The sequence below is a fragment of the Heteronotia binoei genome, chromosome 2 (assembly GCF_032191835.1).
Source record: "Heteronotia binoei isolate CCM8104 ecotype False Entrance Well chromosome 2, APGP_CSIRO_Hbin_v1, whole genome shotgun sequence".
Taxonomy (NCBI): Eukaryota; Metazoa; Chordata; class Lepidosauria; order Squamata; family Gekkonidae; genus Heteronotia; species Heteronotia binoei.
In genome coordinates this window covers 188,846,364-188,873,261 of record NC_083224.1, presented here as the reverse complement: position 1 = coordinate 188,873,261, position 26,898 = coordinate 188,846,364, and the positions used below count along the sequence as shown (strand labels likewise).

At 47.9% G+C, this 26,898-nt stretch overlaps 2 protein-coding genes across 2 annotated transcripts in view; one reads left to right on the top strand and one right to left on the bottom strand.

Annotated features, from left to right (window-relative positions):
- Nucleotides 1–36: 36 nt before the first annotated feature.
- Nucleotides 37–24,041, top strand: GIPC3 (GIPC PDZ domain containing family member 3). The gene is made up of 6 exons (XM_060233410.1): nucleotides 37–536; nucleotides 4,321–4,506; nucleotides 6,059–6,239; nucleotides 11,883–11,995; nucleotides 17,190–17,271; nucleotides 23,022–24,041. Exons 1-6 carry the CDS (start codon nucleotides 222–224, stop codon nucleotides 23,171–23,173), a joined length of 1,029 nt encoding a protein of 342 aa, XP_060089393.1. The 5' UTR covers nucleotides 37–221; the 3' UTR covers nucleotides 23,174–24,041.
- Nucleotides 24,042–25,481: 1,440 nt separating this feature from the next.
- Nucleotides 25,482–26,898, bottom strand: part of TBXA2R (thromboxane A2 receptor) — a 71,774-nt gene continuing 70,357 nt past the window's right edge. Inside the window, exon 3 of the mRNA XM_060232707.1 lies at nucleotides 25,482–26,354. Within this exon, the coding sequence (XP_060088690.1) occupies nucleotides 26,094–26,354 (261 nt within the window). The 3' untranslated portion in view covers nucleotides 25,482–26,093. The remainder of the gene's footprint in view (nucleotides 26,355–26,898) is intronic.

The window sequence follows — 26,898 nt, the reverse complement described above, 5'->3', positions numbered from 1 at the left end:
CTTGCTTGGCTGTCCTCTCATCGCATTGACCCCTGCAGCTGGGTGGGCCGAGGGGCCCGGCTCGCTCGGCTGAGTTCTCCAGCTGAAGGTGGGAGATTGGATTTCTGGGCAACCGGCCAGGCCTGAGCTCCCGTTACATCCCTGCCGTTCCACCCAGAGGCGAGCGGCATCAATAATTTACCCGGGGCCCGTCTCCCATTGTTTGCAAGCAAGGTGGCACGATGCAGCGCAGGTCCGGCCGAAGGGGCAAGAGTGGAGACGCAGTGGCCAAGCAGCAGGAGGGGACGCCCATGGAGAACGGTGTGCCCCAGGAGACCAGGGGCTCCCAGGCCTCTTCCGAAGGGGGTGGAGTCGCCCTGGCTCAGGGGGGCACTGCCGCCCCGGCAAGCGCCCCCCACCCGCCCCGAGTGCGGCCCAGGCTTGTGTTCCACACCCAGCTGGCCCACGGCAGCCCCACGGCCAAGATCGAGGGCTTCACCAACGTCAAGGAGCTCTACGCCAAAATCGCAGAGGTCTTCAACATCTCTCCGACAGAGGTGAGGAAGGTGGCGCCCCTTCTCTCGCTATAGGGTCACCAGCCTCCAGATTGAGGGCTGGAGAACTCCCAGAATGACAGCTGATCTCCAGACAACAGAGATCAGTTCCCCTCTAGAGAAAAGAGCGGGCTTTGGAGGGTGGACCGTATGATGTTATACCCCCGAGACACTTTCCCAGGTCCCACCCTCCAAATCTCTGGGAGTTTCCCAACCTAAAGCAGGTATCCCTACTCCCCCACCCCCCACAAAAAAAAGGTCTTTGGAGAAAGGCTAGCTGCCAGATCTTCCATTCTGCCAGAACTAGCGACATTGAACCTTGGACTGCCAGCCTCCCAGTGGGACCTGGGGAGCCCCTGAAATTACAACTCATCTCCAGACTACAGAGATCACTTCCCCTGGAGAAGATGGATGCTTCGGAGGGTGGACTCTGTGTAGGGTTGCCAATCCCCAGGTGGGGGCAGGGGATCCCCCAGTTTGGAGGCTCTCCCCCCGCTTCAGGGTCGTCAGAAAGCGGGGGGAGGGGAGGGAAATGTCTGCTAGGAACTCTATTATTCCCTATGGAGATTTATTCCCATAGCAAATCATGGAGAATTGATCCACGGGTATCTGGGGCTCTGGGGGAGCTGTTTTTTGGGTTAGAGGCACCAAATTTTCAGTATAGCATCTAGTGCCTCTCCCCAAAATACCCCCCAAGTTTCAAAAAGACTGGACCAGGGGGTCCAATTCTATGAGCCCCAAAAGAAGGTGCCCCTATCCTTCATTATTTCCTATGGAAGGAAGGCATTGAAAAGGTGCGCCGTCCCTTTAAATGCGATGGCCAGAACTCCCTTGGAGTTCATTTATGCTTGTCACACTCTTGCTCCTGGCTCCGCCCCTAATGTCTCCTGGCTCCACCCCCAAAGTCCCCAGATATTTCTTGAATTGGACTTGGCAACCCTAACTCTGTGATAGTGTACCGCACTGATGTCCCTGTCTTTCCCAGGCTCCATTCCCAAATCTCCAGGTGTTTCCCAACCTGGATCTGGTAACCCTAATTGAGCCAAGGTGTTGTGTGGTGGTGGGTTCAAATATTCTCTTGACACCCTGCCAATAATACCGCAAAGGTTAGGGGGTAGGTGTTCATAATTCATTTGGTAAGTGCCACAGCTCAGCCTCTCTAGGGTTGGGATGGACCTGGGACCTGCCCAAGAAACAGAGCTACCAGCCAACTTTATTTATTTGTTTAAGACATCTGTATTATGGCTCCCTTCCACATGCTCTGGAATCCTCAAGGCAATGAAGTTGGCAAGGTTGGAGGGCCCCAGGCATTCAATCAGAGGTTTGTTCATTGATTCATTCTCTTCTCCTGTGCCCTTTTCTCCAGTGAGGTCTAGCAAACATGGTGCCTCTTCCCTATCCATTTTACCCAACCAACAACCCTACAAGGTAGATAGGCTGAGAGACCGGGTCCAAAGTCACCCAGCAACCAAACATCTTCCTGTTTTCCAGGGCTTTTTTTGTAGCAGGAGCTCCTTTGCATATTAGGCCACACACCCCTGATGTAGCCAATCCTCTTGGAGGCCCTGCACTAAGAGGCCAATCCACTTGGAGGCCCTGCACAGTAGGCCCTGCACTAAGAGCCCTGTAAGTTCTTGGAGGATTGGCTACCTCAGGAGTGTATGGCCTAATATGCAAAGGAGCTCCTGCTACAAAAAAAAAAGCCCTGCCATTTTCTATTTGATCTGCTATACCGCCAGAGTTTTGCTGTGGAATCCAAACCTATTTATCATCAGTGACTAAGGGAAGCTTTGACTTTTGACGGCTCCTTCCCTGAAAACCTTGTCAGTGCTGCTGGGCTCGAATCTAGCAAAACTATTGTCACACAGCAGGCGACCGGGAAGGGCCTTCTTCCGGCTGCTACCGCTCTGGTAAGGGTCTGTCTGGGAGGGCCCAGAGCACCCACCCAGCGCCCGCACGTTCCCTGTTAGCAAGTACCTTTTAACCATGACTGGAGAGAAATAAGGACCCAGGCAGTTTAACAATAAGAAGTGTATTATAAGTGCTCTAGAACAACAAGTGGATAGTAAAACATTTTGTGCAACAGTGAACAAAGAGACAGTAAAGATATAGGCCCACTAGCAACTCCAACACAGGCTTCCCTGGACCCTATAGGCTTCACTAGGCCAAGGATCATGGCAACTGTCTGTGGTCTAGAGCTGCCCAGCTCCTGCTGGAGGTGTGGGATCTCCTGGTTTGGGGGTCCCCAACCTGCTGGCACGGAGGAGGCTGCCAGGGGGATCCCTGCCCCATCGTCGTGCGGCAAACCCTGCATGGTTATGTCACCCGGAAGTGATGTCATCATGCAGGGCACATCACACCAAGGATGCTCTAGGATTCACAGTAAAAACTCTATGGTAGTAGAGCTACCCCGGCGCGACATGCAGTGTGTGATGACATCACTTCTGAGTGACATCATTGTGAAGCACGCACCAGAGGAGTCTCCTTCTGCAGTGGCAGAGAGATTTGGTAATCCTACTGTGGATGGAGCCCAGCAGCCATTTGGGACATTTGTCAGCAATGAGAAATGCCATTACCCTGTAGAATTGCCTGCTCTGGGTCGGGAAATACCTGGGGATTTGGAGGGTGGCATCTGGGGTGGGCATTGTTGGCAGGTGACAGCATAGATCATGTTGGAGGATGAGCCAGGCATAGAAGCCAAACTGGATGAGGTCATAGCAATACGGGGACAGAATCGGCACCTGGGTTTGTTGCAGGATCTAGTCCCTGAGTGAATGTTGTCTTCAGGTGGCTGTTGGTAGCTGTTTTGGGTTAAGAAGACTGTCAAGAGGCAATGGGTCTACCCACTAAATAAGAAGAAATGCAGTTCTGTTGTTTCCAGATGTGGACTCTGTTGGCAGTGACTGGGATTCGAACTCAAACCTCAGAGAGGCCAGAGCCTTGAACACATAAAGCTGCCATATACTGAATCAGATCCTTGGTCCATCAAGGTCACTTGTTGTCTACTCAGACTGGCAGCAGCTCTCCAGGGTTTCAGGCGGAGGTCTTTCACATCACTGACTGCCTGGTCCTTATAAGTGGAGATGTCAGGGGTCGAACCTGGGACCTTCTCCCTGCCAAGGAGATGCTCTACCACGGAGCCACAGCCCTTCCCCATTCCCACGCTTTTGATCAGTCAACCACAGTATCACATTCTTTATGGATTGTCTTTTATCTGTGACCAAAGAGGTGTGCAGTGAGGTCTTACTGGTGAATGAAAGCTGTTCTCACAGGTAGTCTTCCAGAGCATGGAAATAAGATAGGGACAGATTCCTGGTAAGGAATGGTAAAAGTACTGGGTCATTACCGACCCATGGTGTGACATCACATCAGGACGTTTTCTTGGCAGACTTTTATGAGGTGGTTTACTATTGCCTTCCCCAGTCATCTACACTTTCCCCCCAGCAAGCTGGGTACTCATTTTACCAACCTTGAAAGGATGAAAGGCTGAGTCAACCTTGAGCCAGCTACTTGAACCAGCTTCTGCCAGGATCAAACTCAGGTCATGAGCAGAACTTGGACTGCAGTACTGCAGCTTACCACTCTGCGCCACAGGGCTCCCTTCCTGGTAAGTACTCAGTCAAATTAATCCCTCTTCTCCCTGCTAACGCTTATGGAAAAGGGCCACCAGGCAAGACTTACCATGGTTGACTTTTGACTCTGCGTTCCAGACAGGGCAGGTCCTCTGCCCCAACTCTGCACCCAATCTCACCAAGTGGTCTTAATAACATTGTTCCATCTCTCCCAGATCCTCTTCTGCACTCTCAATACCCACAAGGTGGACATGCTGAAGTTACTGGGGGGCCAGATCGGGTTGGAGGACTTCATTTTCGCCCATGTCCGTGGCGAGACCAAAGAGGTGGAGGTGACTAAGACGGAAGATGCTCTGGGGCTGACCATCACCGACAATGGAGCAGGATATGCCTTCATCAAGGTGAGGAGGGAGCGCAGACCGTGTCGGTTAGGGTAGGAGGGCTGCATCATGTCCCTCCCCATCCACATGAGAAGCTTGTCGAATTCATTGTCACAAGATCCTGCAACGGCGAACTTGCAGTAGGTCCAGAAAGTACTTATTTGCCCAAATCCACAACAAGCTTGTGGAACTTCCTGCCACAAGATGCCACAGTGACTGCCAGCTATTTTGGATTTTTGGTTAATATAGCAGATCACAGCAGAAGCATTCTGGACCCATAACCCTATTGGGACATTTGATTTTGCCCAGTCATGGAAGCATGATACTGAGTGCACTAAATTAATCTCCCAAGGAGGGAGGGAGGGAAGGAAGGAAGGAAGGAAGGAAGGAAGGAAGGAAGGAAGGAAGGAAGGAAGGAAGGAAGAAAGGAAGGAAGGAAGGAAGGAAGGAAGGAAGGAAGGAAGGAAAGAAGGAAGGAAGGAAGGAAGAGAGAAAGAGAGAAAGAGAGAAAGAGAGAAAGAGAGAAAGAGAGAAAGAGAGAAAGAGAGAAAGAGAGAAAGAAAGAAAGAAAGAAAGAAAGAAAGAAAGAAAGAAAGAAAGAAAGAAAGAAAGAAAGAAAGAAAGAAAGAATCCAAGTAGATCTAGTTCACATTCAGGAGAGAATGAAGTGTAATCTAAAGAGTATTTTGCCCTCTAGCATCATGTGGAAGTATGAGGACATTGTCTCTTCAGGAGAGACCTATAGCGACCTGTGTCTCCATGGAAAGCCATGTAAAGGGAATGAGAGGACAAAGTGAGAGAGGAGGGGTTGGAGAGCAGCTGCCAGGGTAAGACAAAAAGAGGCATCTCATTCAGAGAGACAGCAACCCTCCCGCCAGTGTCCAGGCAAACTGAGTTGCCAGTTTGGTGTAGTGGTTAAGTGCGCGGACTCTTATCTGGGAGAACTGGGTTTGATTCCCCACTCCTCCACTTGCACCTGCTGGAATGGCCTTGGGTTAGCCATAGCTCTCGCAGAGGCTGTCCTTGAAAGCGCAGCTGCTGGGAGAGCCCTCTCCAGCCCCACCCACCTCACAGGGTGTTTGTTGTGGGGGAGGAAGATAAAGGAGATTGTGAGCCGCTCTGAGACTCTTCGGAGTGGAGGGCGGGATATAAATCCAATATCTTCATCTACCTCACAGGGTGTCTGTTGTGGGGGAGGAAGATAAAGGAGATTGTGAGCTGCTCTGAGACTCTTTGGAGTGGAGGGCAGGATATAAATCCAATATCTTCTTCTTCTTCTTGCTCATTCTGACATCATAAGCTAGCTGCCAACATCCAAGTGGTGGCTGGAGATCTCCCAGAATAACGACTGTTCTCCAAGCTACAGAAATCTGTTCCCCTGGTGGAAAAGACTGCTTCAGAGGATAAACTCTGTGGTGTTACATCCTGCTGAGATCCCTCCCATGCCCAAACCTCACCCTCTCCAGGCTCCTCCCTCAAAATCTCCAGGAATTTCCCAACCCTAACCAAAGCCAGTTCCTCCTTCCGGGTTCCTAACTTTCTCCCCCGCTCCTTGTAACCCCGTCGCTCACAGCGTATCAAGGAAGGCAGCATCATCAACCGGATCCCAACAGTCTGCGTTGGGGACAGCATCGAGGCCATCAATGACCAAACCATCGTGGGATGCCGCCATTATGAAGTTGCCAAGATGTTGCGTGAGATGCCCAAGGCACAGCCTTTCACCATGCGCCTCGTTCAGCCCAAACGCGCCTTTGGTGAGTGGGGGAGTGTGGGAGGTGGACTTCTTTAGGCACACATAGAATCATAGAGTTGGAAGGTACCTCTAGGGTCATCTAGTCCAACACTCTGCACAATGCAGGAAACTCACAAACAACTCCCCCCTAAATTCACAGGGTCTTCATTGCTGTCAGATGGCCATCTAGCCTCTGTTTAAAAACCTCCAAGGAAGGAGAGCCCAAAACCTCCCAAGGAAGCCTGTTTCACTGAGGAATCATTCTAATGGTCAGGAAGTTCTTCCTAATGTTGAGCCGGAAACTCTTTTGATTTAATTTCAACCCATTGGTTCTGGTTCTACCTTCCGGGGCCACAGAAAACAATTCCACACCATTCTCTATATGACAGCCCTTCAAGTACCTGAAGATGGTGATCATATCACCTCTCAGCTGCCTCCTCTCCAGGCTAAACATGCCCCACTTCGGTGGGGTAGGGCGGGATATAAATCAAATAAAATGAAATGAAATAAAGATGTTGAACAAAACAGGTCCCAGGACAGATCCCTGATGCACTCCACTTGTCACTACTCTCCAAGAGGATGAGGAACCATTCACAAGCACTCTTTGGGTACGATCTCATCTGTCAACCAGTTACAGATCCACCTAACGGTAACAGGATCCAAACCACATTTTACCAACTTGTCAACAAGGATAGTATGTGGAACCTTATCAAAATCCTTACTGAAATCAAGATAAATGACGTCTACAGCACTCCCCCGATCCAGCAAGGTAGTCACTTTCTCAAAAAAAGAGATCAGGTTAGTCTGTCATGACTTGTTCTTGAGAAAACCATGCTGGCTTTTAGTAATCACATCCATTCTTTCTAAATGTTCCAGGACCGACTGTTTGATGATTTGTTCTAAAATTTTTCCAGGTATAGACGTCAAGCTGACGGGTTGGTAGTTACCCGGATCTTCTTTTTTCCCTTTCTTGAAGATGGGGACAACATTTGCCCGCCTCCAATCTTCCGGCACCTCTCCTATTCTCCAAGAATTTTCAAAAATAATAGCTAGAGGCCCAGAAATTACACCCGCAAGTTCTTTTAGAACCCTTGGATGCAATTCATCTGGCCTTGAGGACTTAGTTTCATTTAAAGAAACTAGGTGTTTATGTACTACCCCTACGCTGATCCTAGGTTGGAACTTCATACCCTCCTTATATGTTCTGTTTTTGCCATGTTGAGCACAATTCCCCTCAGAAGAGAAGACTGAGGAAAAGTAGGAATTGAGCAGTTTCGCCCTCTCTTCATTACCTGTTACAATTTCACTTTTTTGCCCTCGCAATGGGCCTACCTTGTCCTTGCTCTTTTTCTTACTCTGATCATAAGAAAAGAACCCTTTTTTGTTGTTTTTAGCATCTTTGGCCAGCCTAAGCTCATACTGAGCTTTAGCTTTCCTAACTTTTTCTCTACAAGCATTGGTGATTTGTTTATATTCATCCTTGGTCATAAGGCTCAATTCCTAAAAGAGTCTTTTTTATTTCTCAAGTCTTTAGAGAGCTGTTTATGGAGCCACTTCAGCTTCTTCAGGCTTTTTCCATTTTTTCTTCTCATAGGAATCGTATGTGATTGAGCTTTCAGTATTTTGCTTTTAAGGAACTCCCACCCCTCCTGAACCCCCTTCCTCCTAAGTATTTTTGACCATGGGATTTTACCCAGCATAGTTCTAAGTTTATCAAAGTTTGCCTTTCTGAAGTTCAATCTATAAGTCTGACTACGCATAGCTTTCCCCTTCCCTAAGACTGTAAATTCCAAGATCACATGGTCATTACTGCCCAGGGTGCCCACTATTTCCACTTCTTCAATCAATTCTTCCTTGTTGGTGAGAATCAAATCCAAGATAGCAGATCCCCTTGTTTCCTTCTTCACTTTCTGGAAAAGGAAGTTGTCAGCAAGACAAGTCAGGAATCTATTTGACTTTTCATTTTTAGCAGAGTTAGACTTCCAACAGATGCCCGGGTAATTGAAATCTCCCATGATCACTGTATCCCTTCTCTTGAAGAACTTTGCAATCTGCTGTAGAAGTATTTCATCCAAGTCCTCTGCTTGACTTGGTGGTCTATAGCAGACCCTCACAATAATATCAGTGTTGTTTCTTACTCCTTTTATTTTTTCCAGTTGTGAGTGTCTTCCCACCATGTTTCGGTAAGGCCTATTATGTCATGGTCTCCTTCCTTTATTAGGACTTCCAGTTCCTCTTGTTTGTTTCCCATACTCTGTGCATTAGTGTAGAGACATCAGAATCCACGTTTTATGCATCCCGAGGGTTTGGTTTCCGTACAAGCCTGCAAGTTAACATTACCTAGTGTATGCACCACTCTCTGCAAATCTTTAATGTTCTTATCCTTATTAGGTTAGCAAGGCTGTTACCAAACACCCTTTTCCCTACCGCTGTAAGATGCAAACCATCTCCCTATAGAAGACCACCATTTCGAAAGCGTAAGCCATGGTCCAGAAATCCGAATCTTTCCTGACGACACCATCGACGTAGCCAGTCGTTTATTTGAAGTATTCTTCTTTCTTGTCCTAAGCATGGACGAGAAAACAACTTGTATGCCCAGCTCCTTCACCTTCTGACCCAAAACCACATAATCTTTTCTAATATGTTCAGGGCTATGATGGGCAGTATCATTTGTTCCCACATGGATCAGCAAGAAAGGATAGTAATCCATGGGCTTGATAAGTCTTCCAATCTTTTCTGTCACGTGCTGGATGCATTCACCTGGCAGACAGCAGACCTCTCGGGATGACAAGTCCAGTTGGCACACTTTGGGCTCCACCCCTCTGAGCAAGGAGTCTCCAATCACCACCACCTTCCTCTTCCTATATTGGGGAGCAGAAGCTCCAAGCTTCTTATCCACAGGATCCTGAGAAACTTTGTTCAAGCTTCATGGGGAAGTAGCCCTTGTTCCAATGGTTCAAAATTAGTTACTGTGGGGAGTTCCTGGAACTTATTGCTGAGCAGCAGGGGCTCAGAACATCTCCTGATTTTCTTTCTCCTTCGGGTTACATTTTTCCAGGAACCCTCCTCCTGTGTTGGGTTCTCTTCTAATTGCTGAGATACCATTCCGTCTCCCTCCTCTTGTCCTTTCAAGAGCGCCTCATGCGTTTTGTCAAGAAAATCCTCACTTTCCTTTATACACTGCAGTGTGGACAATCATGCCTCCAGTCTCTGTATCTTCTCCTCCAGCAGGGCCACTAACTTACACTTGCTGCAAATGTAATTCGTGTTACTCTCTGGTAGAAATACAAACATCCCAGTGTCTTTACACGTCACTGCCTCTGCTCCCTCACCAGCCATACTGCTGCAATCCATTTCAAAATTTTCTTTATCTTCACTTATCTTTAAGTCCCACTACCAACTGCCACTTGAAACTACTTGTGGGTAACTACCCATCTATCTGCGGAACACCCAAGCTAGACCCCAAGGCTAAGAGCCACAGGCCAAGAGTCTCTGGCAAGGAGAAGTCTTGCAAATTAAAGGCTCAAGCCCACACCCAGCTCTGACACAACAGCCAGAGCAATGGTGGGGCCAGCAATTACCCCCACATGGACCATCCAGATCCAAGGCCTGGTAGATACATGGAGCTGGTGGCTACAAGCCTTTGCCCTTTAGAGGTGAAGGCCATCCATAGTCGGGATGGGGTGGAGTGGGAAAGCAGCAGGAATCTCTATGGCCGGGGTCCCCTATTGGGATAGCTGGTTAATATTGCCAAGTTTTGTCCAGTTACAGAAGTGAAATACTGATTGCAGTAAATAAATCTCAAATCACAAGAAGTATATTTTAAAATAGGGTGTTGTTGTTCTTGTGGTTATCGTATGACATTGTGTGTAGGAGAGCCGGGAGCTCCTGAAATTGTCTGACAGTCAGAAGTTCTAGGGTCAAAGGGTAAGCTTGGATTTATTCAAGTAGATCCAGTTCGCATTTCAGGTTGCCGTCAAAAGGAGAGAAAGAAGCCTAATCTAAAGAGCACTTTCTCTGTCAGAAATGGCCAGCTTGTCCAGCATTATGCGTGTGGGAGTATGAGGGCACTGTATCTACAGAAGAGAGACCTGCAGAGACATGTGTTTCCATGGAAGGCCATGTGAAGTAAGGGAGGGGACAAAGGGAGAGACCCCTGTACTTAAGTAGAAGAAGAAGATGATATTGGATTTATATCCCGCCCTCCACTCCAAAGAGTCTCAGAGCGGCTCACAATCTCCTTTTTCCTCCCCCACAACAGACACCCTGTGAGGTGGGTGGGGCTGGAGAGGGCTCTCTCAGCAGCTGCCCTTTCAAGGACAACCTCTGCCAGAGCTATGGCTGACCCAAGGCCATGCCAGCAGGTGCAAGTGAAGGAGTGGGGAATCAAACCTGGTTCTCCCAGATAAGAGTCCGCACACTTAACCACTACACCAAACTGGCTCACTTAGAGCCTTGAAAGCTCTTGGAGGATTGGCTACCTCAGGGGTGTGTGGCCTAATATGCAAAGGAGTTCCTACTCTTAAAAAAGCCCTGTGAAAACCCCATGTGGCCCTGCCTACTTTAAAAACACTCGGTGGGCAACAGAAAAAGTGTCAGCAGACATCATGGTGACTCTGTGGGCATCATGTTGCAGATCCGTGCTCTATGGTCACGTTTGTGAGTGGGATTCTCTCTCTCCTCCACCAACATATCCCTTTTTCCTAAATGCCAGCCTCTGGAAACTTTGTTCTGAAATAATATTTTGCGTCAGTCCAGGGGAGCGAGGGTGGAAATGCCCATAAAATCACTGAATCCAAGTCTGGGCCCCTTTGCCCTTCTGGTTTATTGCTAACATAGCTGAAGATTTCTAACTAGAACATCACGATGGAATTCCCCCCCTCCTACCCACTCCAGGATCATTCCACAGTGTAATGACCCCATTTCCAGAGCTTATGAATGCTGAACTGTGCCAGGCTCCTTGAGTTCCCCAGGCAGTGTCTCACAGATGTAGTAATGGTTTATTTGGCAGTAATCAAATAAACAACAGGATTCATGGATCAGTCACTCAAAAAAAACTCATTCTGTAATTCCCAAATTGTGTACATGGACAAACTAGCGCATGCTACAAAGCACTGCCAGGAAACATACATTTATTAAATAAAGATTTCAGCAGAGGAGGGTGCTCACTGCATCTCTGCATGAGTTGTCACAGGCCTAATATTATCCCAACCAGCCTCTACAGGTGACCAGATAATTCTGCCCTGTCTCTACATTGGGTGAGAGTAGAACGTTCAATTGTGGGTTGGTTTTTTTTTTGCAGTAAACAGGCAGCAGAATTACTAAACTTTGGAGATGGCTGCCTGATGCATCTCTGTATGAGTCACTGTGCTGGCTCAGCCTCCTTTCAATCCGGGGAATGGGGGATTCTGACCAAGCAGTTTGGAATAATCAACTGTTATTACGGACATGCTGTTGGATTGCCCACTCTGAGAACGGTAACCAGTGCATCACTGCATGATTCACTGTCATGGGCTTGCCTCCTTCCAAGAAGAAGGCACATCCAGAACTGAAGTTGAAGTTCAACAAGAAAACATTGATCTAGTTGCCTGGAAGAGGTATAGGAACAATGGAGTGTCCTTGGCATACCCTAAACCTGCCTCCCCCCTATTTTGTGCCCCCTCAGACATGATCAGCCAGCGGACACGGAACACCAAGAACCCCAGCGAGGGCAAAGTGGCAAGCGGTCGGGAGACACTGCGGCTAAGGGCAAAGGGCACTGCCACTGTGGAAGAGGCGGTGAGTCTTCAGATTTCTACAGCATATTAACTGCTCAAAAGCACTTTGTGGCTCAGTGGTAGAGCATACACGATTGCCATAACCCTTACAAACAGCCTTGCAAGATAGGCTGGTACGATGAGCAGATTTGGGAGAGGGCTGAGGCTCAGGGAAAGTGCCTCGCTCAAAGTAAGGATGTTACTGAATTGCACCGCTCCACTGTTTCAACTCAGTTTTTAGTTCCTTCCGGACACTGAATCTGCCAGCTGTTCTTTTTGCTCCATGGGAGCGGCTGTGGCTCAGTGGCAGAGCATCCGCTTGGCATGCAGAAGGTCCCAGGTTCAATCCCCGGCATCTCCGGTTAAAAGAACCAGGGAGGAGGGTGATGTGAAAGTCCCCTGCCTGAGACCCTGGAGAGCGACTGCCGGCCTGACAAGACTGACCTCTGTGAACTAATTGTTTGATTAAGTTTGATTCAGTAATTGTTTGATTCGAGTTCATGCATTCACGTGTTCATTATCTGTTGCCTTGTGACAAAATTTTCCCCATAGAATGGAAGTAACTTCTGGTGTTATGCACCAATGGCTTATAAATGGCATCTCACGTTGAATTGGATCCAACAAATGAACCAGAAATGGAATGAAATTTGATTGAGGCAAAAAAAAAAAGCTCACCAGCGAAAAGGAAATGGGAAAGGGGGCAGATTGACACATCCCTCAGGGACCACCCACCCAACCAGGGACCTGACTTGATAGATGAGGAACAAGGGTGAGGCTTCATAAGCTTCATAGACAAACTGCGATTTGAACCCAGATCTCTCCAGTCTGACACTCTCTCACCCAGGCTTTTTTTTTTTTGTAGCAGGAGCTCCTTTGCATATTAGATCACACCCCCTGATGTAGCCAGTCCTCCTGGAGCTTACAGTAGACCCTGTAAGAAGAGCCCTGTAAGCTCTTGGAGGATTGGCTACATCAGGGGGTGTGGCCTAATATGCAAAGGAGCTCCTGCTACTAAAAAAGCCCTGCCCTCACCTATACCACCTTGCTGCAACTTCATTTCCGAGCCTCATCCAAGAGAGTCTTTATTTATAATTTTAAATGTAGAATTGGTGTTTGTTAAGTCACAGCTGACATATGACAATTCCAGGAAGTGGTTTTCAGTGCAAATGATTAAACAGAAGCGGTTTGCCATTGCCTTCCTCTGCAGAGTCTTCCTTGGTGGTCTTCTCCCGTCTAAATACTGGAAAGTTAGAATCCAATGGCACCATTAAGACCAATAAAGTTTTCTTCGAGGTGAACTTGCTGATCAAGCGTGCCTTGCACCTGAAAGCTCACCTTGAGTGAACCTTGCTTGGTCTTAAAGGTGCTGCTGGACTCTTACTTAGTTCTGTTGCTTCAGACCAACACGGCTGCCCACCGGGGTCAATCCTGTTAGCTTCTAAGATGGGAAAAGATCAGGCTAGCCCGGGGCATCTCGAGCAGGGCTTCCTAAGTATGTGTGTCTGTAAAATGCAGTCAATTTGTAGTCGAGTTACCCCAGTACCCCAGACAAGGCTATACCAGGCCAGTGAGCAGTAGAGGCGATTTGTCATTGCCTTCCTCTGCAGAGTCTCCCTTGGTGGTCTCCCTTCCAAGTACCAGCTCTGCTTAGCTTCCGAGATCTGACAAGGCTTTACCATGCTACCTTCTCTCCCCAAATACTGATAGTTCTATATGCGACCCAAGTAGGTATTTGTGCAGAACAAATAATCCTTGACACGTGTAAGACCCTATGCAGTTAACTTGGAGGGGGGGGGGGCGGGTCTCTTTAAAAGGAATGGGAAAATGGAAAGGCAAGAATAGCAAGATGAGACAATACCACCGTCATGGTCGTGCCTTGAGTCACCGCTGATTTATGGCAAGCCCAGAGGGTTTCCAAGGCAAAAGACATGCAGAGGTGGTTTATCGTTGCCTGCCTCCGCGTCGCATCCCTGGTCTCCCATCCAAGGAATAAGCAAGAACGACCCTGCTTAGCTTAGCTTCAGAGATCTGGAGAACTGCTGTAATTCCAGGAGATCTCCTGGCTGCACCTGGAGGTTGGCAACCTTGGGATTTGGTAGGCAGGCACCTCCATTATTGTCCAGGACACCAGAGTCAATTTGTTTATTTTTATTTTATTTTATTTTATTCCACTTATATCCCGCCCTCCCCGCCGAGGCGGGCTATGGGCAGCTCACACAGACACACATGTGCATGATTCGACAGCATTAAAACCCTAAAACAAAGAATAAAATAGACATAAAATACATAATGTTTCAGTGGCATGATCTCACATTTTCCAATTTTATAGTTCTCGCATAGCAGATCTTAAGTTATCCTCTCTGCAACTGCTATACAGCAGTTTGTTGTTGGTGGTTCACATGTTGCTATAAACTGTAGCGGCCAACAGCCTAGTTCACAAACGCCTGGTGGAAGAGTGCCGTCTTACAGGCCCTGCGGAACTGTATGAGCTCTCGCAGGGCCCTGACCTCTTCCGGCAACTCATTCCACCAGCTTGGGGCCACTACAGAGAAGGCTCTGGCTGTAGTTGACATGAACCTGGCCTCCTTAGGGCCGGGGATTGTAAGTAGATTTGGTGACCCAGACCAAAGTGCTCTCCGGGGAACATGTGGGGAAAGGCGGACCCTCAGGTATGCAGGCCCCTGGCCATATAGGGCCTTAAAGGTAAGAACCAACACCTTGAAATGAACCCGGCATGCACTAGACAACCAGTGCAGCACTTTCAGCACAGGTTCCCGTATAGGAAGACCCATTAACAACCTGACTGCTGTGTTCTGAACCAATTGAAGCTTCTGGGTTCAAGGCAAGGGCAGCCCCATGTAGAGGGCATTGCAGTAATCCAGTCTTGAGGTGACGGTGGCGTGGATCACAGTTGCCAAGTCGCTGCGTTCGAGGTAGGCGACCACCTGCCTTATCAGCCGTAGATAGAAGGCTGATCTGGCAGTTGTTGGGCCTCCATATTTAAAGAGGAATCCAGGAGCACCCCTAAGCTTTTGACCTTGGGCACCGGTGTAAGTGGTGCCCCATCCAAGCTCGGTAGTAAAACCTCGGCTCCCAGACTGCCACGACTTAGGTACAGGACCTCTGTCTTCGTCGGATTCAATTTCAGTCGACTCAGCCTGAGCCACCCTGCCACAGCTTGAAGTGCCGTGGTCAGATCTTCCATGGAGGAGTTGGACTGGCCGCCCATCAGTAGATAAAGCTGGGTGTCATCCGCATATTGATGACATCCCAGCCCAAAGCTCTGGGCGATCTGGGCAAGGGGGCGCATGTAGATGTTGAACAACATCAAGAATAGAACTGCCTCTTGTGGCACATCACACACAAGCTGGTGCCGACGGGACAGTTCCTCCCCTATCGCCACCCTTTGTCCCCAACCCTGAAGGAAAGAGGAGAGCCACTGTAAGGCCAACCCTCGTATCCCAGCATTGGCAAGGCGGCAGCTCAGCAACTGATGATCGACCGTGTCAAACGCTGCTGATAGATCTAGAAGCATCAGTACTGCCGAGCCAGCTCTATCCAGATGCCTCTGGAGGTCATCCATGAGAGCGACCAGAACCGTCACCGTTCCATGGCCCGGGCGGAACCCAGATTGGAAAGGGTCCAGTATGGAAGCGTCATTCATAAAGCTCTGTAGCTGCACCGCGACCACCCTCTCGATAATCTTGCCCAAAAAAGGCAAGTTTGACACCAGCCGGTAATTTGCCAATACGGCTGAGTCCAGAAAAGGTTTCTTTAAGAGGGGGCGGACGATTGCCTCTTTAAGAGGCTGAGGGAAGGTCCCTTCAGATAGGGACCGATTTACAATTTCCCTCAGGAGGACCCAAAGTTCATCCCGGCTAGCCTTTGTAAGCCAGGACAGACATGGGTCCAGACTACAAGTAGTCGGGCGTACAGTAGGGGGCGTACTGTCAACTTCCTCCAGGCTGAGTGGAGTGAAGTAATCCAAAACCTGACTAGAAGACGTGGACGGAGCCTCCAGTTCCTTTACTGTCTCAAAAGTGGCCGGGAGGTCGCGGTGGAGTGACAAGACCTTATCTGCGAAAAAACACGCAAAAGCCTTGCAGCCTATGTCCAATTCCCTAACATTTTCATTACCCTGTGGAAAGGTAGTTAGTGACCGAATTGTTCTAAACAATTGTGCTGGACGTAAGTTCGCAGATGCAATCGTGGCCGTAAGATGGACTTTCTTACCTGCCTTGACTGCCATCTCATAGGTTCTCATAAACTACCTATAGGATGTTCTTGTCACTTCGTCACGAGCATGCCGCCATTGCCTCTCTAGCCGTCTCAGCCCCTGTTTCATCAGCCGTAGCTCCGGGGTATGCCATGGAGCCAGCTTTGAACGGGGGTGGAGAGGGCGCTTGGGAGCGAGCTCATCAATAACCATGGAAAGCCAGTTATGCCAGGTCTCCACCAGCTCATTGAGAGAATCGCCAGGGGTCCAAGAATCTCGCAGAGCCATCTGAAGCCATATGGGGTCCATTTGACTTCACGAGTGAGCTAAAATACGCTCCCGAAGCCAATCATTCAAAGCTTTTTTTAGAGTGCCCAGGGGAATTCCCGTTGGTTTGAGGATCCCCCAATTTAATATCAAGCTGGATATTTTATTCAGACCTCTGGCAGTCAAACCAGAGGATCCTCAGGGTTGCCAACTCCAGGTTAGGACATTCCTGGAGATTTGGAGAAGGATTCTGGGTAGGGTTCTCCGCAGGGTATAATGTGATAGAGTCATTCTCCAAAGCAGCCATTTTCTTTGGAGGAATTGATTTCTGTTATCCGGGGATCAGTTATAATTTCAAATCTCCAGGTCCTGCCTGCAGGCTGGCAAGCCTTTTAGTGGCTAAAATGGAAATGGGGGGAGGGAGACCTGTAGATACAATATAGTTGAGTTGCCAGCCTCCAGGTGGGGCCTGGAAATCTCTCGCTTTGACAACTGATCTCCAGCTGGCTGAGATCAGCTCCCCTAGAGAAAATGGCTGCTTTGAAGGGGGGACTCTAATGCCATCCTACCATGCTGAGGCCCCTCCCCTCCCCAAATCCCTCCCTCTCCTAGCTCCACCCCCAAAGTCTCCAGGTATTTCCCAACACAGATCTGGCAATCCTGTCATATAGACACTTCCCAGGAATCATGGAGTTGGAGCTGATCTCTCTCCCGCACCACCCCCCCATTGCAGCCCAGTGAGTTTGAGGAGGAAGCAGCTCGACAAGTGGACGACCTTCTGGAGAGCTACATGGGGATTCGTGACGTGGAACTGGGTGAGTAAAGGGCTGATAATTGGCCACCCCCTCCCCCCTGCATCTTTGTGTCTGATGGGGTTGTTGCATTTGTATTAAAGTCATCCAGGCCCTGCCAGGAAAAAATAATGGGTTGCAATGGAAATGGGAACGGGGAGAGAGTGTTTGTTTGAAATCCTAATTCAGGGCCCAGGAATTTGTCATGTTGAAATTTCATGACTAGTATTCCGGATGCGCAGTTTGGCTTTAAAGACCAGCTGCTGGGAAGGGGGTGGTACGGATCGGAGCCACTGCATCATGGAACAAGATGCTCCAATTGGAATGGCTTTAAACCTCGGTGACGTTATTCTTGTCATCAGGGCCTTTTCTGTAGAAAAAGCCCAGCAGGAACTCATTTTCATATTAGGCCACACCCCCTGACATCACCATTGTTTGGCATAGGGATTTCTGTAGAAAAAGCCCAGCAGAACCTCATTTGCCTATTAGGCCGCACCCCCTGACATCACCATTGTTTGGCATAGGGATTTTTGTAGAAAAAGTCCAGCAGGAACTCATTTTCATATTAGGCCACACCCCCTGACATCACCATTGTTTGGCATAGGGATTTCTGTAGAAAAAGCCCAGCAGAACCTCATTTGCCTATTAGGCCGCACCCCCTGACATCACCATTGTTTGGCATAGGGATTTTTGTAGAAAAAGCCCAGCAGAACCTCATTTGCATATTAGGCCACGCCCCCTGACATCACCATTGTTTTGCATAGGGATTTTTGTAGAAAAAGCCCAGCAGAACCTCATTTGCATATTAGGCCACACCCCCTGACATCACCATTGTTTGGCATAGGGATTTTTGTAGAAAAAGCCCAGCAGAACCTCATTTGCATATTAGGCCGCACCCCCTGACATCACCATTGTTTGGCATAGGGATTTTTGTAGAAAAAGCCCAGCAGAACCTCATTTGCAAATTAGGCCGCACCCCCTGACGCCAAGCCAGTCAGAACTGTGTTCTTGTGCGTTCCTGCTCAAAAAGAGCCCTGCTTGTCATTCGGTTGGAGCCAGATTAAATTTCCTGCTAATGGATGGGCAGCTGTAATTCCCACCCATTTCCACCTCTTGTTGCAGAGTTCCAGTCAGCTCCTTATGGCATTTCTGGGGATCCCCTGCTCCCTCCTCCCCCTCAAAAGCAGCATTATAGGGGTGTTAGTGGACTGCAATTACATTTGCCAGTCTCCAGGCAGGGCCTGAAGGTCTCCCAGAATGACAACTGATCTTTGTGGTGGAGATGGCTGCTTGGAAGGGTGGACTCCATTGCACTGTACCCTGTCAAGGGCCCTCACAGGTTCCACCCCCAAATCACCAGGAATTTCCCAAAACCCACAGTTGCTGACCCTAGCTGCAGCAGACAGGAAAGTTCCGTTCCGCTAATGGAAGTGCCTTGCCTCAATGGAAAACTTAGTTTGGATCCAACCAATGTTCCCTCTAAACTGCAGAGTCTTGTGAGCAAAAATTCTACTTTGTGAGCTACTGCATAAATTATTGTGCTCTGGGGCCATTTTTTCTGAGCTAAGACAAAAATGCGTGCGCTGGAGGCTAAAAATCTGTGAGTAACTCATGCTAACTCACCTTAGAGGGAACACTGGATCTAACCCTTTGCTTTTGGCTGTGGGTTAATGTTGCCTCTTCAATGAGGCATTGCTGATCAGGGAAATGATGAAGAGTAGAAAAGGTTACCTTGATCCATATGGCAAGACGGAACATACATGGCAGGGGTGGCCAAACTGTGGCTCGGGAGCCACATGTGGCTCTTTCATATATATTGTGCAGCTCTTGAAGATCCCACCGCCCCATCAGCCAGCTTGGAAAAGGCATTACTCTCTTTAAATCACTTTGCCAAGCCAAGCCATCTGGTGGCTTAGAGGATGCAATTAAAGTTAACATTGCTTTTATTTCACTTCTCCCTCCCTCCTGTCTCCCTCATCATCTCTTTCTTTCTTTCTTTCTTTCTTTCTTTCTTTCTTTCTTTCTTTCTTTCTTTCTTTCTTTCTTTCTTTCTTTCTTTCTTTCTTTCTTTCTTTCTTTCTTTCTTTCTTTCTTCCTTTCTTTCTTCCTTTCTTCCTTTCTTTCTTTCTTTCTTCCTTTCTTCCTTCCTTCCTTCCTTCCTTCCTTCCTTCCTTCCTGTCTTGTGGCTCTCAAACATCTTTTCTGTGTGGCTGTTAGGTTAAGCAAGTTTGGCCACCTCTACTCTAGGCTTACACGGAGCAGCTGCTTTTTGGTAGTGTGTGCGCTAGCAGCAAAGGTACAAAGTTCCACAGAACTTCTGTCAGTTCCAAACTAACAAACAGGAGCCCTTTTCTAGATAGTATAGGTGAGAAATGCAGATAGGATCTACTCTAACTACCTGGGATGAATGCAGATATATATCCTGCATCTATGGTACCAAAGATGGAGAGCATCCTCCTTTGTGTATAAGTGAGAGAGGGAGGTTAAGCTGGAAGGAAGGCTGTTAGCAGCCATTTCAGATAGCAGGAAAGAAGGAACGCTCTGTTGTCCTGACCCTTCTATCTATCTAAATCTATGTTGCTGTCTCTAAATAACACAGTTTCAATCCACTTCAGCAACTGTTTGCAAGTGGATTTTGCCATCTGCACACAGTAAAATCCAGTGGGAAAGTGGATTGAAAGTCTGTTATTTAGTATGTGTGAAAGTGTTGGGCCTGGGCCAAGTGGCCCTGCTGTTTCAGCATTTTACACCACAGCTGCTCTTCACCAGCAGTGTTGGTTGCACATTACTGTGTGTTTAATCTTGACATTTATGCAGGGGTTTTTTGTAGCAGGAACTCCTTTGCATATTAGGCCACACACCCCTGATGTAGCCAATCCTCCAAGATCTCACAAAGCTCTTTCACACATATTGAGTGACTCTTGAAGCTGCTGCCGCCCCATCAGCTGGCTTGGAGAAGGCATTTGTCTCTTTAAATCACTTCTCCAAGCCAAGCCAGCTTGGAGAATGTATTTAAAGTTAAAGTTGCTTGCTTCCTCCCTCCCCATCTATTTACTTTCCTCCCTCCCTTCCTGTCTTGTGGCTCTCAAACTTCTGATGTTTATTCTATGTGGCTCTTATGTTAAGCAAGTTTGGTAACCCCCGTACTAGAGCATGCCAAGGTATGTGAATTCCCTGGTGGGTATTTGACCTCTTCAAGGAAATCGTCGGCCACCTGAATTTGCTGACCAGGTAGTTCCATTCCACTTTGCATTGCTCTGTATGCAAATGTGACCCTTGCAACTCAAAACAGAGTGGAGACAAAATTGTACAGGGAAATCCATGGGAAAACAGAGGTCCATCCAGTGGGTAATAGCTCAGTGGAAATTCCATATACATAGGCAGTATACTTCCAGTGACCATTTCTTGGATGGAGCTATCTAGCTGACTGTTGATGGAAACAGGATACTGGGCTAGAGAGATCCACAGAGCAATTATTTTGTTCCGACAAATTAAGAAACAAATTTTGTTAGAAATTCCTTTAGCGTGTAGACTGTATAGGTTTTCTCTCTGGCTGATGAGTGTAGACCAAAAGCTATCACTTTATTTCTTGTAAGAAACAAACTTGCGGCATAGAACCTTTTAAAATGCTTTTTGGGGTTGGCTTTTTGAGAGTATGCTAATCTCAGCAAACATATCTAGCAATTCTGAGCATGCAGACTGGTTTGCATACAGTATTTTGAAGTAACTGTGACATCCAAGAAAAAAACCCTTAAATGTTAAGGAAGTGTCCCTGGAGGGGAAGATCAAGATAACTCTTAAATTATGATATTTTCCATTACTATGCACGAGCGTGAAAAAACTGGAGAATGAAGAAAACTGAAAGGAATAAAATCGATTAATTTGTAAGGTGGCAGAGGAGAGTTTTATAGATACCATGGACTGTGAAAAAGACAAATAAGTCGCTGATCTGGGTAGCCCAGGCAAGTCTGACTTCATCAGATCTTGGAAGCTAAGCAGGGTCAACTCTGAGTAATAGTACTTGGATGAGAGACCTCCTTGGAATACCAGCAGTCGGGAGGGCAGGGGCAGGCTTTATTCAGCCACCTCTCTGAATATCTTCCAGGGCTTCAGTAGGGGTCAGTCACCAGAGGTTGCCATAACTTTGAGGGGCACACTCACATACAGGCGAACACATAGGCACATAAAAATACAACAACAAAAAAGACAAATAAGTGCGTTCTGTCTCATATTGAGTTTGAATTATCCCTAGAAGCTAAAATGACTAAAATGAGGCTGTTGTGGTTTTATCACACCATAAGAAGAAAAGTCACAGGAAAAGATACTGACGCTAGTAAAAGTTGGAGGCTGCAGGAAAAGAGGAAGACTCAGGACTTTTTTTGTAGCAGGAACTCCTCTGCATATTAGGCCACACACCCCTGATGTAGCCAATCCTCCTGGAGCTGACAGTAGGCCCTGTACAAAGAGCCTTGTAAGGAATTCTAGCAGGACCTCCTTTGCATATTAGGCCACACACCCCTGATGTAGCCAATCCTCCTGGAGCTTCCAGTAGGCCCTGTACAAAGAGCCCTGTAAGGAATTCTAGCAGGACCTCCTTTGCATATTAGGCCACACACCCCTGATGTAGCCAATCCTCCTGGAGCTTCCAGTAGGCCCTGTACAAAGAGCCCTGTAAGGAATTCTAGCAGGACCTCCTTTGCATATTAGGCCACACAACCCTGATGTAGCCAATCCTCCTGGAGCTTCCAGTAGGCCCTGTACAAAGAGCCTTGTAAGGAATTCTAGCAGGACCTCCTTTGCATATTAGGCCACACAACCCTGATGTAGCCAATCCTCCTGGAGCTTCCAGTAGGCCCTGTACTAAGAGCCCTGTAAGGAATTCTAGCAGGACCTCCTTTGCATATTAGGCCACACCCCCCTGATGTAGCCAATCCTCCTGGAGCTGACAGTAGGCCCTGTACTAAGAGCCCTGTAAGGAATTCTAGCAGGACCTCCTTTGCATATTAGGCCACACCCCCCTGATGTAGCCAATCCTCCTGCAGCTGACAGTAGGCCCTGTACTAAGAGCCCTGTAAGCGCTTGGAGGATTAGCTACATCAGGGTTGTGTGGCCTAATATGCAAAGGAGTCCCTGCTACAAAAAAAGCCTTGGGAAGACCCAACATGAGATGGATTGGTTCAACAGAAGAAGCAACCTTGAGTTTGCAAGTCCTGAGCAAGGCTTTCCATGATAGGACATTTTGGAGATCATTAATCCTCTGGGTTGTCATAAATCTGAAGTGACTTGATGGCACAGAATGCTGTAGGGAAGACCAATATTTGGGCAGGGACTTGATTAGGGCCAACTAGTCAGTTTACAGCAAGGTGAAATTCTGCCTTTTAACCTACACTAGAGCAGAGGTAAGTATTGTCCTAATTTTGTGTAAGGTCATGTTTAAAATTGCCTGCATTCAGTATGTTCATTCAGTTAAATGTACATTCCTCCCCCCCTCTTTTTTTTTTTTTTAAGTTCAATCTGTTTTAGAAATCTTGAAAATCATTTTTGGCAACGTGGGTTAGTGATGGCACTGGTGTCAAGCCAATCAGCCCTGTGCACATTCAGCTCTTGCTGCAAAAATGTAGACTTAAGTTCCTGAAAGCTCAGCTGGTGAGGAAAGATGGTTTGTTTCTGAACCCACAAGCCAGGAGGAAGAATATGGAGGATGAAAACAGGAGGAAGGGAGGAGGCTGTTGCATACACTTGCTATATGCTAATGGAAGTCACTCTCTCCACAGCATCAACCATGGTGGAGATGGCTAAGGAACGCCAGAGTCCTGAACAGTTTTCCCGGGGCCTTGATTCACTGTTGGGTGAATTTGCTTTTCCAGATGAGTTTGTGGCGGAGGTCTGGACAGCTATCTGCAAAGCCAAGGGATGCTCCAAGTAGCGCGTGCACAGTGGGCTTGCAGAGGATTGCCTCTTCATCACCTCAGATCCTCTTTTCCTCCTCAGCCTGGCCCTAGAATGCCCTCTGTCTCCCATCCAGCCCCTGTTTTCCTAGTCTCCAGGTTCTGTTTCAGGATTGCATTCAGAAGTTCAAAATATTTCTAAAGGCCAACTGGAATTTCAGCGCTTGGCTAGATTTCAAACGATGGGTGAAATGTCATTTCAGCTGTAGCCCTTTTTGTGTATCCCAGCATCAGATGTTGGGGTCTTATGAACAAAGCCTTGAAGACACTGACCTTGAATAGGAATGGCCCTGTGTCAGTACCTGGGACAGCTCCCAGGGAAGGCAGATGTTGCTCCCATTTTGCATCAGGACCTGGGACAGCACCTGAGAAGGTAGAGTTTCTCCCCATTTGAGATCAGGACCTGGGCCAGCTCCCAAGGAAGGCAGATGTTGCACCAATCAGCATCAGGACCTGGGACAGCTCCCAATGAGGGCAGATGTTGTTCCCACCACAGTCAAAAACCAAAACAGCCAAACAAACAGCTGCATGCCCAAACCTTTCCCTTAAGCATGGATCCAGCAGGAATATGAAAGGAGGAGAGCTTACAGCTGCACAATCCAACATGGGGTGGGGGCTAACATATGCACAAATCGGGGCAGTCTGCAGTTTCATCTCCCATAGCTTAACCTTGGCTTCCCCTGCTCCCTCCCCCCATCTTTGCAGCATATTTGATGGACCTACAAGCCAGCAAATCAAATGCTGATCTAGTGGTTTGTCCTGCCCCGCCCTATATGCAGGTTCTGACCTTTCCCTCCATTTTAAAGTGCTGCGTGTATTCAATATATTTATTCAATTAAATGTACATTTGACCACTTTTTTTAAAGGCAGAATCCATTTGAGAAATCTTGAAAAACTGCTTTGGGGACTGGGGAGTTAGTGATCCGTCAACCCAACGTTGTGCACAGCCGCACAGAAATATAGAACTGCAGGAACCAAACGAGGCATGCGCATTTCTGCAACAGCTCACTGCTGAAAGGAGTCTGTGTTAAAAACCACAACACTCAAAAACTAGTGGGAGAATGTCATAACCTTCTGGGCCATTCCATTGCTGATCTAAATGTGGCAGTTCTCAAACAGAAAAACTTCAAGGGGAACTTACAACATGAGATAGCTGAACTTGAGTTAATTCACAGGTTCTGAACAATGGACACCCCCTCCCAGGCTGAATAAGGATGTAGGAGCCTTATCTCACTACAGCTGCTAATTTCTGCTCCAAGAATTTCCCCTTTGTTCTTATCAAGCTTATAACAAAATACATTGCACATTTGCATCATTTACAAATATTCTTCCCTACATCCTTCTCACTATCTGAATGATAATAATAATTGTATGGTAGTGTGTGTAGAAGAGCCCCGTGGCGCAGAGTGGTAAAGCTGCAGTACTGCAGTCCTAAGCTCTGCTCGTGACCTGAGTTCAATCCCGGTGGAAGCTGGGTTCAGGTAGCTGGCTCAAGGTTGACTCAGCCTTCCATCCTTCCGAGTCAATAAAATGAGTACCCAGCTTGCTGGGGGAAAGTGTAGATGACTGGGGAAGGCAATGGCAAACCACCCTGCAAAAAGTCTGCCGTGAAAATGTGAAAGCAACGTCACCTCAGAGTTGGAAACGACTGGTACTTGCACAGGGGACTACCTTAGCGTATGTAGAATAGCCAAGAGGTCCTAAGATAGCCTGGCAGCCAGAAGTTCTAGCTTTTTTAGTGTTTTGCACCATTGGGTGGCAATCTAAACTTGTTTTAAGGCAAGAGACGTTTCAGAGATGATTTGCCGTTTCCTGTCTCTGTGTCACAGCCCAGGAATTACTTGGAGGTCGTCCCTCCAAATACTAGCTAAAGCTGACTCTGCTTAGTTTCTAACATCTGATGGGATCGGACTAGCCTGGGCTATTTAGGTCAGGGCGCGAGTCGAACTGCTGAAAGGATATACATCTGAATGCATCCTGAAGAACTGCTGGGTATGCATTCTTTGCTACTGGCAGACTCAAGGGGATGGCAAAAAAATGATGTCAATTCGGGTTCATCCAGTGTTGGTTCAGAACCTCAGCATCAGTGCAGTCAGACTTTGATGTCTTGTTTCAAATAACCGGCAGAACCCACATGCCATTGTGGCAAAGGAGATCTCTGAAACGTATGTTGCCCATCAGCGCTTACTAGAGAAAACCGGGATCTGGGACATGATGGGCTATCCTAATTTCCCCTCTGCATCCCCCTTCTTCTTCTACCCAGCTCCCCCCAAAAAAAGACAGCGATTGCAGGCACAAAATACCATAGGATTTATTACCACGATGTTCATGCACGCTGCCACCGTACATTTCAACATGCTCGTATCATCCTGCCATTTCCCTTCCTGTTTATAATTCTGGTAAGCTGCATGCATACTCCAAGTCAGTCAATCAGCTTGGGTCTTTGGTTCCTGCTTAAAACATCCATCTGTCTGTCTGTACCAGGCTGGGGCCAGGGCCAGAATACAGAGGGCCCGAACTAGCTGGTTGGTTTCAACAGCTACTCAAGAGAAAAGAGAATCCCTGCTTCTTCCAGCCCAACATTGCCCATATGGTACAAGGCAGGAGCAGCAAGGCATTCTGGGATAGGTCCTTTAGGCTGGGTTTGGGAAGATGCCCATCCCAATGGCTACATCAAGGGCTACTGGTGCAGCAAGCAGGGCTGAATTTCAGGCCGGGGGAAGGGAAACACAGATGGGGTGGTGGCACATGGGGTGGGGGCTGGGGCCATGCTCCCAGCGTATTGCAAGAGCCTGGTTCAAGCAATAGAAGGGGGATTGGAGGAAGCCCATTGTTATAGCAAGTGGGCTATGCCTTCATTTGGGGAGGAACCACAGAATCTGGACATCCCACCTCTTCTCACTGGAGCACAGACTCCTGGGTAAACTTCTGCCGCAGCGAGGTGTTGAGGACAGGGTACAGGGAGATGATGGAGGGACGGGTTTTGAGGCTGGGGTAGATGCGCTTCAGCACCGCCCGGCGGAACAGAATGTAGACCCACGGATCAAGGATCTGGTTCCAGGTGGCCATTCGCAAGTAGATGAGCAGCCATTCCTCTGTCTTTGGGGGGATCCAGTTGGAATCCAAGAAGTCCTGAAGGGCCGTCTGTACGATGAAGATCTGAAGGGGGGCAAAGAGAAGAACAATGCTATCATGATTTTCCAAACTTCTGATAACCTACTGATTTTTCACCCCTGAATTAAAATTTGGAAATATACTGTATCCTTAAAACAAAGAAGATTTCTCATGCTTTGCTGGATGTGTCTCTTGATGAGGGCAGTGACTCAAACAGAGATGCAACAGACCATCTGTTTTGAGGGCAGGCAGTGTGCTGTATCAGGAGGGATAGAATGAGCTAATGAGCTCAGTGTAGAGGTGGAGCAGGTCCAAGACTTAACTGGAAAGAAGCAAAGCAAGAACAGTAAACTGTGCAGAGACACAGCAGGCAACCTCCTGTGTGGTTGTTAAGCCAGCATACTTTACATATTCTGGCACAGCACCAGGCACAGTTTGTAAATTATTATTATGACAGATAATTTGTAGTTGTAGTACATCCACCCTGTTATTGGAGAGGATTTATTGCCAGCTCATCAACTGGTTATTGAATCCGCTGACTTTAAACGAGAGCCAGTTTGGTGTAGTGGTTAAGTGTGCGGACTCTTAT

Excerpts from the sequence above, each read along its gene's own strand:
- GIPC3 (XM_060233410.1), top strand. The coding sequence starts at position 222 with ATGCAGCGCAGGTCCGGCCGAAGGGGCAAGAGTGGAGACGCAGTGGCC. Across the intron at positions 6,240-11,882 it reads TCAGCCCAAACGCGCCTTTG|ACATGATCAGCCAGCGGACA; the intron begins GTGAGTGGGGGA and ends GTGCCCCCTCAG. Across the intron at positions 11,996-17,189 it reads CTGCCACTGTGGAAGAGGCG|CCCAGTGAGTTTGAGGAGGA; the intron begins GTGAGTCTTCAG and ends CCCCCATTGCAG.